The sequence below is a fragment of the Silurus aristotelis genome, assembly GCF_946808225.1.
Source record: "Silurus aristotelis genome assembly, chromosome: 6".
Taxonomy (NCBI): domain Eukaryota; kingdom Metazoa; phylum Chordata; class Actinopteri; order Siluriformes; family Siluridae; genus Silurus; species Silurus aristotelis.
In genome coordinates, this window is record NC_139579.1 from 755824 (window position 1) to 770119 (window position 14296).

Sequence of the window (14296 nt, forward strand, 5' to 3'; positions counted from 1 at the left end):
ATCCAGACATACAAAGATATTAAACCATTCAGAACATTCAGAAGTTTAGAAATCATTCTGTAACCAATGCAATCGTTATGTTTGCAACAGTAAGGATGCGAAGGTCTTGAGAGAGCTCTTCGCTTTTACCCATCATGAGATGTTTCTTGTGTGACACCTTGGTAATGGGACACCTTTATACAAGCCATCAGTTGGGACTGAAGCAGCTGATATTAATTTACAATGACAATAGGCAGGATTGATTTCTAATTACTGATTGATATCTACTGGTGTCTTGGCTTTTCATTTCTTTCTGCACCTCCCTGTCTTCATGTGTTCAATACTTTTTCTTGTGTGTGTGTTATTTCATAACATTACACGACTTCATTTATGGACAAGTATGGTTTGATTCCTTTGTATGTGTACAGTAAAACCCAGAGTGACTTCTTTCCTTCTTCTTCTTCATTCGGATTCTCCCATTAGGGGTCGCCATAGCGGATCATCTGTCTCCATACCCTCTACCCTCTCCATCTGCCTCTTTCCATCTGCAGCATTCTCTTACCAATATGCCCATGAAACCATACTGTTGCTCAATCTCCCTTATTCTTAAAGATCAGTACCAGCACACTCCTTCTCTATTCTTCAGGCATCTTCTCACCCTCCAAAATCATGTTAAACAATCTTGTTAAAAACTCCACTGCATCTCCTAAACATCTCCATGCTTCTACCGGTATGTCCAAACCGACTTTCCACTCTTCATCCTCTTAATCACTGCTCTCACTTCCTCCTTACTAATCCTATCCACTTCCTGCTTCACCATCTCCACACCATCCAACCTTCTCTCTCATTTTCCCTAATTCATCAGCTGCTGCCTCCCTCCATCTTCTCAACACACTCTCCTCACTAGTCAACACATTTCCATCTCCATCCTTTATTGCTCTAACTTGCAGCACATCCTTCCCAGCTCGGTCCCTCTGCCTGGCCAATCGATACAAATCCTTTTCTAATTCTTTTGTGTACAACTTCTCCTACAGCTCCTCATATGCCTTTTCCTTATCCTTCACTACATCCCTCTTCACGTGCTGCTGCATCTCCTTGTACTTCTGCCTACTTTTGTCATCACTCTGTCGAACCCAATTCTGTTTCTCCAACCTCTTCCTCCTTCTGCTCTCCTGCACCTACTTATTCCACCACCAAGTCTCTTTGTCTTCCTATCTTTCTAGCTGTCTCCCTTATTACTTCTGCAGTAGTTCCAGAATCAGTAGTTGGCCTTCCTCTTTTTTTCCTTCCCGGCTTCACCCTTAGCATTCTCATACCGATATACCCCATGTTTCTCCTCTGCATATGTCCAAACCATCTCAATCTCGCCTCCCTCAAAACGTGCTACATACTCGCTGTCCCTGGCAACACCTTACAGTCGCAAATTTCCTTCAGTTTGTATCTCCTACATAGAACATAGTCTACCTGTGTGCACCTTCCTCCACTCACACATTAATTCCATACCTACCATCACCTCCTCATCACCTCTGTTCCCTTCAACTACATGCCCTTTAAAGTCTGCACCAATCACCAATCTTTCATTCCTACACCTTCTACCACTTCATCTAACTCACTCCAGAATTTTTCCTTCTCCTTCATCTCACAGCCCACCTGTGGAGCATAAGCACTGATGATATTTATCATCTCTCCTTCAACTTCCAGCTTCACCTTCATCACCCTATCAGAAACTATCTTCACCTCCACTACACTCTTACTGTACTCTTCCTTCAGAAACACCCCTACACCATTTCTCTTTCCATCCACACCTTGATAGAACAGTTTAAACACCTCTAATGTTCCTGGTCTTATTTGCTTTCCATTTGGTCTCCTAAACACACAACATATCTACCTTTCTCCTCTCCATCATATCAGCTCCCTCTCTCCCTTTACCAGTCATAGTACCAACATTTAAAGAACCAACCCGAACCTCCACTGTCCTCCACTTCTCCTTTCCCTGCTGTCTCTGTAGACGTTTTCCTCCTCTCCTTCTCCTCCTTCGGCCAACCGTAGCCCAATTTCCACCGGTACCCTGTTGGCTAATGATACCTGTGGTGGTCGTTGGTAACCCGGGCCTCGACCGATCTGGTATGAAATTCTGATTCGTGATCCGCATGTTTGATTTGGCACATGTTTTACACTGGATGTCCTTCATAACGCAACCCTCCACATGTATCCGCGGTTGAGACCTGCACTAAGAGTGCACTGACTTGTGCAACACTAATGGCTGGATCAGAGTATCTTCTTTCCAAATGTATCTAAATTGTGTTTGTAGAACACTTTGGTCAGGAACTGTTCACATTACATTTAGGTAGGTGATTTTCAGCTGAGAGTCTGAAAGCGGAGGTACATGCTAACAAGTTGATTGAAAACGCCCTCATAGGCCATTAGGAGGAAGTAGGTTGCTGCTTTTTTTTCAGCCACAGATAATTACCTGCAGTCTTCATCAATGTATTGTTGTCCCAACCACAGGGATTTTCACACATCATTTGGAAGACAGCATGCAGATCAGCTCAGTAGGTACTGATTGTTTGCACCAGTCTAGATTTTGAGCTTTGTCTAATGAGAGCTACTATTAGCAAATGTTCTGAATCAGACATGTATTTTGCTAAATCCAAAAGCACCCAAACATTGATTGACCATAGTTTCAAGTAGCTTTGTGATCGTGGACTGAATCCTATTAAGCTCTGATGTTATCACAGAAGCACAACAGGTTCCACAGTCTTTTTCCCTGTCTCCTGGAATTGAAAATAAGATGATATAATGCTGCCTGGTCTGGTACTGGGAAAACTCCTCCACATTGAAGACATAAGGTTTTCTAAAACACCTCAAAATACTTGTTTTAAACCATATCAAATTACTATACCAAACATTTCTAAAAACATGCAAGACCAAATATAAATTTATTACAGTATATTAAATCATTTTATTTTGTTTTCCAGATGCACCACTGCTCTGATTGTGGGAAGAGTTTTACTAAAATTGCTGTTCTAAAAAGACACCAACGTTTACACACAGGAGAGAAACTGTATCACTGTGATCAGTGTGAGAAGAGTTTTACTCATCAGAGTAATCTCAAAAGACACCAGCATATCCACACAGGAGAGAAGCCATATCACTGTGAACAGTGTGGGAAGAGTTTTACTCAACAGGGTAATCTCAAATCACACCAGAGTATCCACACAGGAGAGAAGCCATATCCCTGTAAACAGTGTGGAAAGAGTTTTACTCACCCGAGAAGTCTCAAATCACACCAACGTATCCACACAGGAGAGAAACTGTATCACTGTGATCAGTGTGAGAAGAGTTTTACTCATCAGAGTAGTCTTAAAAGACACCAGCATATCCACACAGGAGCGAAGCCGTATCAGTGTGAACAGTGTGGGAAGAGTTTTAATCGTCAGCTTAGTCTCAAATCGCACCAGTGTATCCACACAGGAAAGAAGCCTTATCACTGTGAACAGTGTGGGAAGAGTTTTACTCATCAGAGTCATCTGCTTAGACACCAACGTATCCACACAGGAGAGAAGCCGTATCACTGTGACCGGTGTGGGAAGAGTTTTACTCAGCAGGGTATTCTCAGATTACACCAGCGTATCCACACAGGAGAGAAACTGTATCACTGTGAACAGTGTTCGAAGAGTTTTACACACCCGAGTAGTCTCAAAGTACACCAGCGTATCCACACAGGAGAGAAGCCATATCACTGTGAACAGTGTGGGAAGATTTTTACTCAACAGGGTATTCTGAGATTACACCAGCGTATCCACACAGGAGAGAAGCCTTATCATTGTGAACAGTGTGGGAAGAGTTTTTCTCACCCGAGTAGTCTCAAAGTACACCAGCGTATCCACACAGGAGAGAAGCCGTATCACTGTGACCAGTGTGGGAAGAGTTTTACTCATAAGAGTAATTTTAGAATACACCAGCGTGTCCACACTGGGGTGAAGCCGTATTACTGTGAACAATGTGGGAAGAGTTTTACTCAACAGGATCATCTCAAATCACACCAGAGTATCCACACAGGAGAGAAGCCGTATCACTGTGAACAGTGTGGGAAGAGTTTTAGTGCTCGGAGTGTCCTACTCAGCCACCAGCAGAGTCATACAGGACAGAAGCTGAACCTCTGTGGACAGTGTGGACGGAGCTATGTTTATCAAAGCTCATTAAGGAACCACAAGTGTTCTAATATACAACCATAAAACAAATCATCTTCTTAAACTTCTTATTTGAAGGGATGTAAAGGGAAATTGTACTGTATGTATCGGGGGAACTTTAAATTGTACAGTTAATTTTAATTATCTCTAACAAACTGGACACCTTTCCAAGCCATCAGAACATTGTTGGTCCATCTACAGTTACACTACAACTACACTTTATGGCAACATGTATGGGGCTTCCTGAGCATCTCACCCATATGTGCTTTCTGAACATTATCTAATGGAACTGCTTCCAATCCATTGTCCCCTGAGCACAGTGTTACTGATTTACTGCAAACTTGAGCTTGATCACACGGTTACACAGCAAGATCAGGGAATAGATTTTTGTTGTATATGTCTGAACCTATAAGAATTAAAGTGCAGACAAATCTCACCTCAAGTCTTTTTTTAAATCTAAAATGTTAAATGTATAAACCTTCAGGTATTTTGCACCAACGTTCATTATTTGTGTTTCTCTAACTTCGAATAAGTTTATTAGTCAACTGTAAGGTTTGGTTGAGGAGTGGTGATGGTATGGGGCTGTACTTTAAGGGTAAGACTCAGCCCCTGACTTAAAGTGTAGGGAAATGTTCATTACTTTAGCGTACCAATACATTTTGTACAATGCTATGCTTCTAATATTGTGGGAATAGTTTGGAGACGGCCCTTTATTAATCCAGCATGACTGTGCCACAGTGCACAAACTAAGGTTCATAAAGACATAGTTGGATGAGTTTGGTGTTGAAGAACTGAACTGGCCTGCACAGAGCTCTAATCTCGACTTCACTGAACACCTTTGAGATTAAGGTGAAAGTTGATTATTCTAAAGGGACTGTATGAGTCTCGGTGTCATAAAAAAAAGGCCTTTAGGAAAATTTTTTGTGATTATTATCCAAAGTATGAGGGTGGTAGTATAATGTTGTGGGGCTGCTTTGCTGCAGAAGGGACTGTTTGCACTTTACGAAATAGATGGCATCATGAGAAAAGAAAATGATGAGGATATATTAAAGCAACATCTGAAAACATCAGCTAGGAAGTTAAAGCTTGGTCACAAATGGGTCTTCCAAATGGACAATGACCCCAAGCATACCTCCAAATTATTTACAAAGTGCCTTAAGGATAACAAAGTCAAAGTATTGGAGTGGCCATCACAAAGCCCTGATCTCAGTCCCATAGAAAAATTGTGGGCGGCACTGAAGGCCTACAAACCTGACCCAGTTACACCAGTTTTGTCAAGAGGAGTGGGCCAAAATTCCTGCAAACAATTGTAGAAAGCTTGTGGAAGGAAACCCAAAACGTTTGGCCCAAGTGAAACAGTTTTGAGGCAATTCCACCAAATACTTAGGAAGTGTATGTATACTTCTGACTATGATGAAAGTGATAAAAAAAAATACATAAAAATTCTCCCTCGTTTGATTCTGACATTTAACAAATAAATTTTTTTTTTAAATATTTATTGATTTAAAACAGAAAAAGTTTATTCTGATTTAATGTATGACAGTAAAGAAATAAAAGTTGTTGTGTTTTTTTCTGAAGTGTATGTAAATATCTGGTTTTAACTTTATATGTATATTATATATGTATATGACCCCGAACAGGCCGCACGATCTGAGGTATCTGGGGAACTACTTACTGGCTGAATATTTGTCAGAAAGAAATAATAGATGGATACTGACAATAGTCCAGATTTAAAGCGTCCCAGTGCAATTGTCACTAAAGTGTTCATGTGTTAGGTGTTTTCCTGGTTTAGACTCTGAATGGCCTGTGGGAAGAATCTACTCTTCATTCTCCCTCTGTTTGCCTTCAAGGATCAGAAGCGCTTTCCTGAACGCAACACAGAAAAGAGGGCTTCTTTATTGGGATGGTTGAGGTCCTCCAATATCCACTTTCCACCCTCTGGTGCCTGCCCTGCTTGGTGCATTTCTCAAACCAAGAAGTGATACTATCCATCAGGACACTTTTAACGGTGCAGATGAAGAAAGACTCAGCACCAGAGAGGGTGATTTAAAATCTCTTAAGCGTCTCAGGTGGTATAGACGCTGCCTGGCCTTCATCAGGGTGACGATCCCAGCCAACATGTCCATGTGGGCCTCACATGGGTTTTAACTGGGTTATATGGGCATCACGTGGGTATGGGGTCAGAGTAGGCACTTTGATGGGCTGAATGTGGGCCCCAGCTTAGTCAGGGATGTGCCCCAGTTAGGTTACCCATTTTGTTTATTCGAGGGCCCTGTATAGGCCATATTTGGGCTATATTATTTAATTGATGATAAATTCAATTGATATGTGTTTTGTGTGTTTTATATGATCTAAACAAAAAAAATGTATATTAACAATAACATAGTATGACCTTTAGTAAAAAAAAAAAAAAGAAAAAGAAAATCGCTTGTGCAACTCACAAAGTCTCCCATTGGCTCCTGTGTTCCCGCCTTCTCGTTCTGAAGAAACGGTCGTCACTCACTACCACTGATCACCTGACCTGACCTGACCTGACCTCTCTGTCACGGTAAGAAATTATCTTTTGTTTTAAATTAATAACATTTTACTGTGGTTTTAATTTAATGTAAACTTCTGAAAGATTTGTGGTAATTAAAGTTACAGGCACGATATAATGAAGGTCAGTGTGGAGAGTGAACTGGTTTACCTCAGAGATAAACACCTTTGGAGAAACTGAACATTCTTAAAGATTAGCAGATAACTAGGAAATTGTCTACTAAAATGTGGAAATAACGACTTTTCAAACCATTTTCACCCGTGTTTCCTCCATATAGTGTCCTCATGATAACAGGAGGGTGAAACAGTAAAAACAGTGTGGAGTCTTTTTCTCTTTCACTACCTTTATAATGTGTATATACAATACACAGAGAAAAGCTCTGAGGAGATTGTGACAAAACTTAACATTATTTTATTGTGATTTAGGTGAAATAGGTAGAAAAAACTTTCATATTTATATCATTTCTAAACATAATAAAAAAAATGATACGTTATGATTAAGTTAGAGATAATGAATGTCATTTTGCGCCATTCAGAAAGTCAGTCATTTCTTCAGTTGCAGTGTGTTGAACTTTCTGGGCCACCGTGATCCGAGGTGTGACTTACATCTTTCAGCTGATCAGAATCATTGTTCAATCACTGGCTTTTGGCAATGACCAAATATTCGTTTAAAAGTCAAGTTCAGACGCAAGGTTGATATTTTAATTGTTACGTTCATAAGGGGAGTGGTGGCTTTAGCGGTTAAGGCGCTGGGTTGCCGATCGGAAGGTCTGGGGTTCAAGCCCCGGTATCGCCAGGTTGCCACTCTTGGGCCCTTGAGCGAGGCCCTTAACCCTCTATGCTCTGGGGGTCCCTTACGAGGGAAATATCAAGGTCCGTGACATCGGAGTGACGTTGGGCCGCCTTCCCGTGGGCTCACCACCTGCAGGAGGGACCTTAAGGGACGTTGCTGTGAGGATTGTGCAGCAGTCGAAGGCGGGGGTCTGCTTAGACTGCTGCCCCGCGACCCGGATTAAGGATAAGCGAGAGAAAATGACATGACATGACACGTTCATAAGTTTTGGATTCCATGACTGGTCCCCCACGGCATAAGTTATTACTGTGTGAGGCAGAGGTGGGAACAATTCACTGATGAGATTCTAGGAAATGTCTTAATTATATTGGGGCATGTTTTTTTAGATGCTGCTGTGAATGGTAGCATTTTAAAATGTACTAAATTGCCTTTTCTGTCTTCTCTTTCTTTACTGTTTTGTAGGTGAGCAGCCGAGGAATCTGCATAGACCCACCAGTGAACTATTCTACTTTAGTCATTCTGTTATTCCCAAGTGACAGCCCATCAAAAACCCACACGCGGCCCACATGAAAATGTTGGCTGGGAATGTGACAGGACCAACACCGGTCCTGAGTGATGTGAACATCTAAGTATTCGTTCCTTTTTAAATCCCATTTACATTTGTGAATCGAATTAATTTGTGTGAATTTCCGTTTATTTGTAAACGGAAATCTATGAACAAATAAAAATGGAGAATGATGATAGAAGAGAATGAAGAGTGATAGATGATGAAGTCATGTCTCTCATGAAGCTCAACCACTAAAGATCAGGCACAGTGGCAGACAACCAATCAGATTTCACTTCCTGACAATGTCTGAGCCAATGATGTTTGCGGATTTAGAACTCGAGCCGTTGGCCCCGCCCACTGCTTTGTGATCTGTTTTTGTAACTATAGACTTCTTTCACGCGCTCCGGTCTGAAGTTAATGTTGGGCGCGTGAGTTTTTCTCCACCTCGACGTTTCTTTCGCCGTTATAAATCTATCGCGCGCGAGCTTCAACCCCGTTTTTGTCCCGGATTTAGCGGATTTTTACCCAAAGGTGAGATACAGTGAAATGTAGCAGCTGAGCTGCTCGGGGAACAGCTAGTGGACATTCTGGAGTCATGAACCTCTGCATTTTTCTTCCAGTGTCCTGATTCTTTACACCTCTGATCATGAAATCAGAGTCCAGACGGAGATCTTTAGGAGAACCTCCACACACTCCTGCTGCTGCTGCTGCTGCTGGATCAAAGGTACACTTTATTCATGTGTCTCGTCTTTCAGTGTGGTTTGCAGGGCAAAGATACATCATACTGTATTTTAAAATAAAATAAAAAAAAAACTTAACTTTAAGTGTATCACAATAAACTACTTTTACAAGGAAACACGAAATTTCTCCCCAAATCTTTAAGCAATTGTCCTATATGATCTGTTCTTCAGCTTTTTACTCATTTGATAAAGTAAACAATGTTTGAGACCAACAGCTTTTACACATGCAACCAGTTAACAGATCACATATTCACATGCGTATCCCAGTGATCTCCCAGAGGAAGTTTAGTTTTAAAGTAAAGTATTAAGTGGTGGACTGCAAGTTTGTTTAGTTTCTGCCTCGCACTTTAAGATCATTTATTAGTATTACTTTTGAAAATTAGAACCATGTTTCCACTGTGTTGAGTACTAGTGTATCCTGGAATCACAGTGTTGATGGACCCTAAGAGAACAGGTGGTCTTAGCCTAAAAGGCATCTATTATCACAATAGGCCAACACAACTACATCTGCTCGAATACACCCCGTTTAATCAGAGCAGAAGCCTCTATGTCAACATAAGCAGTGTTTACATGTGATTATAACAGGAGACAACATACAGCGGGTAAAATAAGTATCGAAAACATCACCATTTTTCTCAGTAAATATATTTCATAAGGTGCTATTGATATTGTTAGATTTGTATTATTTCCCATGTGATCAACGATGCCCGTGGTGTCTTTTCTGATCAGAGAAGAATCGCAGCACACAGAATGGAGCAATGTTCTTCTTCAGTTTATTGCAGATAACAGACAAGTAAATATACACTGAAAAAAACCTGACTTAAAGCTGTTTCCTTCTTCTTCATTCGGCTTCTTCCATTAGGGGTCGCCACAGCGGATCATCTGTCTTCATACCCCCTGCCCTCTACATTTGCCTCTTTCCATCCTCAGCATTCTCTTACCAATATACCCCATGCCCATGAAACCATACTGTTGCTTACAGATGGTCACCTCTTCTCTCAGCCTGGCTTCCACTTCTCTTTCCCATAACTTCATGTTGTGACTGATCAACTTTATTCGCCTGTAGTTACTGCAGGTCTCCACATCTCCCTTATTCCTAAAGATCAGTACCAGCACATTCATTCTCCATTCCTCAGGGATCCTCTCACCATCCAAAATCCTGTTAAACAATTTTGTTAAAAACTCCACTGCATCTCCTAAACGTCTCCATGCTTCTACCGATATGTCATCTGGTCCAACCGACTTTCCACTCTTCATCCTCTTATTCAATTCAATTCAATTCATTTTTATTTGTATTGCGCTTTTAACAATGAACATTGTCTCAAAGCAGCTTTACACAGATAATGTAGTGATTAAAAATGAATATGTTGTTTATGAGTAAGTTTGTCCCTGATGAGCAAGCCAGTGGGGACTGTGGCAAGGAAAAACTCCCCAAAATGGCATAAGGAAGAAACCTTGAGAGGAACCAGACTCAAGAGGGAACCCCTCCTCATCTGGGTTACACCGAATGTCCATTTGTAGCAGATCACTGCTCTCACTTCCTCCTTACTAATCCTATCCACTTCCTGCTTCACCATCTCCACACCATCCAACCTTCTCCCTCTCATTTACCTCATTCATCAGCTGCTCAAAATACTCCCTCCATCTTCTCAACACACTCTCCTCACTAGTCAACACATTTCCATTTCCATCCATTATTGCTCTAACTTGCAGCACATCCTTCCCAGCTCGGTCACTCTGCCTGGACAATCGGTACAAATCCTTTTCTAATTCTTTTGTGTCCAACTTCTCCTACAGCTCCTCATATACCTTTTCCTTGTCCTTCACCACATCCCTCTTCACGTGCTGCTGCATCTCCTTGTACTCCTGCCTTCTTCTCTCATCACTCTGTCGATCCCAATTATGTTTTTCTAACCTCTTCATCCTTATGCTCTGCTGCACTTCCTCATTCCACCACCACATCTCTGTACTTCTTTCTATTTCCAGATGCCACACCAAGAACCTTTCTATCCGTCTCCCTTATCACTTCTGCAGTAGTTCCACAAGCATCCAGCGCCTCTTCACCACCACCGAGCCCCTTTCTGATCGCTTTCCTGAATCTCACACTACAGTCTTTCTCTTTCAGTTTCCACCATTTTATTCTTCTTACAGTCCTCAATCTACTCCTCTTCTTCTTTATCTCCAAAACCATCCTACAGACCACCATCCGATGCTGTCTAGCTACACTGTTCCCTGGCAACACCTTCTTCTTCTTCTTCTTTTTGCTTCTCCTATTAGGGGGCACCACAGCGGATCAGCCGTCTCCATACCCTCCCCCTCCCCCTCCCCCATCCTCTACATCTGCCTCTTTCACACCAACTACCTGCATGTCTTTCTTCCCCACATCCATAACCCTCCTCCTTGGCCTTCCTCTTTTCCTCCTTCCCGGTGGCTCCATCCTCAGCATTCTCCTACCGATATACCCAATGTCCCTTCATGTCCAACCATCTCAATCTCGCCTTGTCTCCAAAACGCCCTACATGCGCTGTCCTTCTAATAAACTGGATAATATACTCGCTGTCCCTGGCAACACCTTACAGTCGCCAATTTCCTTCAGGTTGCATCTCCTATATAGAACATAGTCCACCTGTGTGAACCTTTCTCCACTCTTATACGTCACTCTATGCTTTCCTTCTTCTAAAAAAAACGTGTTTACCACTGCCAAGAAAAATCTTCCACCATCTGCCCTTCCACATTCCTCTCCTTAATTCCATACCTACCATCACCTCCTCATCACCTCTGTTCCCTTTACCTACATGCCCTTTAAAGTGCACCAATCACCAATCTTTCATTCCTAGGTTCACCTTCTACCACTTCATCTAACCCACTCCAGAATTTTTCCTTCTCCTCCATCTCACAGCCCACCTGTGGAGCATAAGCACTGATGACATTTATCATCACCCCTTCAACTTCCAGCTTCACGTTCATCACCCTATCAGAAAATCTCTTCACCTCCACTACACTCTTACTGTACTCTTCCCTCAGAATCACCCCTACACCATTTCTCTTTTCATCCACACTATTATAGAACAGTATAAACATCTCCAATGTTCCTGATCTTACTCACTTTCCACCAAATCTGAAATTATTACTGTATATTGAACCAATTTATTTTGTTTTTCAGATGCACCACTGCTCAGATTGTGGGAAGAGTTTTACTAAAATTTCTGTTCTGAAAAGACACCAACGTATCCACACAGGAGAGAAGCCGTATCACTGTAAAGAGTGTGAGAAGAGTTTTACTCATCAGAGTAGTCTTAAACGACACCAGCATATCCACACAGGAGAGAAGCCGTATCAGTGTGGGCAGTGTGAGAAGCGTTTTAATCGTCAGAGTCATCTGCTTAGACACCAACGTATCCACACAGGAGAGAGGCCGTATCACTGTGAAGAGTGTGGGAAGAGTTTTACTTCTCAGAGTAGTCTCAAAAGACACCAGCGTATCCACTCAGGAGAGAAGCCGTATCAGTGTGAACAGTGTGAGAAGAGTTTTAATCGTCAGAGTAGTCTCAAATTACACCAGCGTATCCACACAGGAGAGAAGCTGTGTTACTGTGAACAGTGTGGGAAGAGTTTTAATCATCAGAGTAATCTTAAATTACACCAGCGTATCCACACAGGGGAGAAGCCGTATCAGTGTGAACAGTGTGAGAAGAGTTTTAATCATCAGAGTAGTCTCAAATTACACCAGCGTATCCACACAGGAGAGAAGCCGTATTACTGTGAACAGTGTGGGAAGAGTTTTAATCATAAGAGTAATTTTAGAATACACCAGCGTGTCCACACAGAAGAGAAGCCGTATCACTGTGAACAGTGTGGGAAGAGTTTTACTTATCAGAGGCATCTCAGATCACACCAGAGTATCCACACAGGAGAGAAACCGTATTATTGTGAACAGTGTGGGAAGAGTTTTAATTATAAGAGTAATTTTAGAATACACCAGCGTATCCACACTGGAGTGAAGCCGTATCACTGTGAACAGTGTGGGAAGAGTTTTAATCATCAGAGTGATCTTAAAGTACACCAGCGTATCCACACAGGAGAGAAGCCGTATCGCTGTGAACAGTGTGGGAAGAGTTTTAATCATCATAGTAGTCTCAAATTACACCAGCGTATCCACACAGGAGAGAAGCCGTATCGCTGTGAACAGTGTGGAAAGAGTTTTAATCATAGGAGTAATTTTAGAATGCACCAGCGTATCCACACACGAGAGAAGCCGTATCACTGTGAACAGTGTGGGAAGAGTTTTATTGCTCAGAGCACCCTCCTCAGCCACCAGCAGAGTCATACAGGACAGAAGCTGTACATCTGTGGACAGTGTGGACGGAGCTATGTTTATCAAAACTCATTACGGAACCACAAGTGTTCTAATATACAACAATAAACTCATGATGTCAATTTGTAAAACAAATCATCTTCTTAAATTTCTTATTTGAAGGGATGTAAAGGGGAACTTGTACTGTAAATATTGGGGAACTTTAAATTGTAATGTTAATGTTAATTATCTCTAACAAAATGGACACCTTTCCAAGCCATCAGAACATTGTTGGTCCATCTACAGTTACACTACAACTACACTTTATGGCAACATGTATGGGGCTTCCTGAGCATCTCACCCATATGTGCTTTCTGAACATTATCTAATGGAACTGCTTCCAATCCATTGTCCCCTGAGCACAGTGTTACTGATTTACTACAAACTTGAGCTTGATCACACGGTTACACAGCAGGGAATCGATTTTTGTTGTATATGTCTGGACCTATAAGAATTAAAGTGCAGACAAATCTCACCCTAAGTCTTTTTTAAATCTCAAATGTTAAATGTATAAACTTTAGGTATTTTGCACCAACATTCATTTTTTGTGTTTCTCTAACTTCGAATAAGTTTTAGTCAACTGTAAGGTTTGGTTGAGGAGTGGTAATTGTATGGGGCTGTACTTTAGGGGTAAGACTAAAGAAAGAAATGTTAATTACTTTAGCGTACCTAAACATTTTGTACAATGCTATGCTTCTAATATTGTGAGACAGTCCTTTATTAATCCAGCATGACTGTGCCACAGTGCACAAACTAAGGTTCATAAAGACATGTTTGGATGAGTTTGGTGTGGAAGAACTGAACTGGCCTGCACAGAGCTCTAATCTCGACTTCACTGAACACCTTTGAGATTAAGGTGAATGTAAAAGTTGATTATTCTAAATGGACTGTATGAGTCTCGGTGTCATTAAAAATGTCTTCAGGAAAATTTTTTTGTGATTATTTCATGAAGTTTCTAAGAAAGAAAATAGAAATGCTGGTGATAGAAACAATGTTTTGATTCAATATCATAAATGATTATGAAGTATCAACAGATCATCATTGTTATTTACAAAATTAAATTTCACTTATTAACAAAATTCTATTGTACAGGAAGAATAAAATGAAAAGCAATCAACTTTAATGTGGGAGCATTCAAATCTGTGTTTTTAGGGT

General features: G+C 41.3%; 1 protein-coding gene and 1 long non-coding RNA gene across 2 annotated transcripts in view; both read left to right on the forward strand.

The window, feature by feature from the left end:
* The window catches only part of LOC310727246 (uncharacterized protein), a 32011-nt gene extending 17961 nt beyond the window's left edge, over positions 1-14050 (forward strand). Inside the window, exons 3-5 of the mRNA XM_083543499.1 lie at positions 2958-4214; positions 8676-8771; positions 11951-14050. Coding sequence (XP_083399625.1) covers positions 2958-4214; positions 8676-8771; positions 11951-13210 — 2613 coding nt within the window. The 3' untranslated portion in view covers positions 13211-14050. The remainder of the gene's footprint in view (positions 1-2957; positions 4215-8675; positions 8772-11950) is intronic.
* Positions 1-14296, forward strand: part of LOC310728065 — a 33447-nt gene that overhangs the window by 12266 nt on the left and 6885 nt on the right. The window lies entirely within an intron of this gene.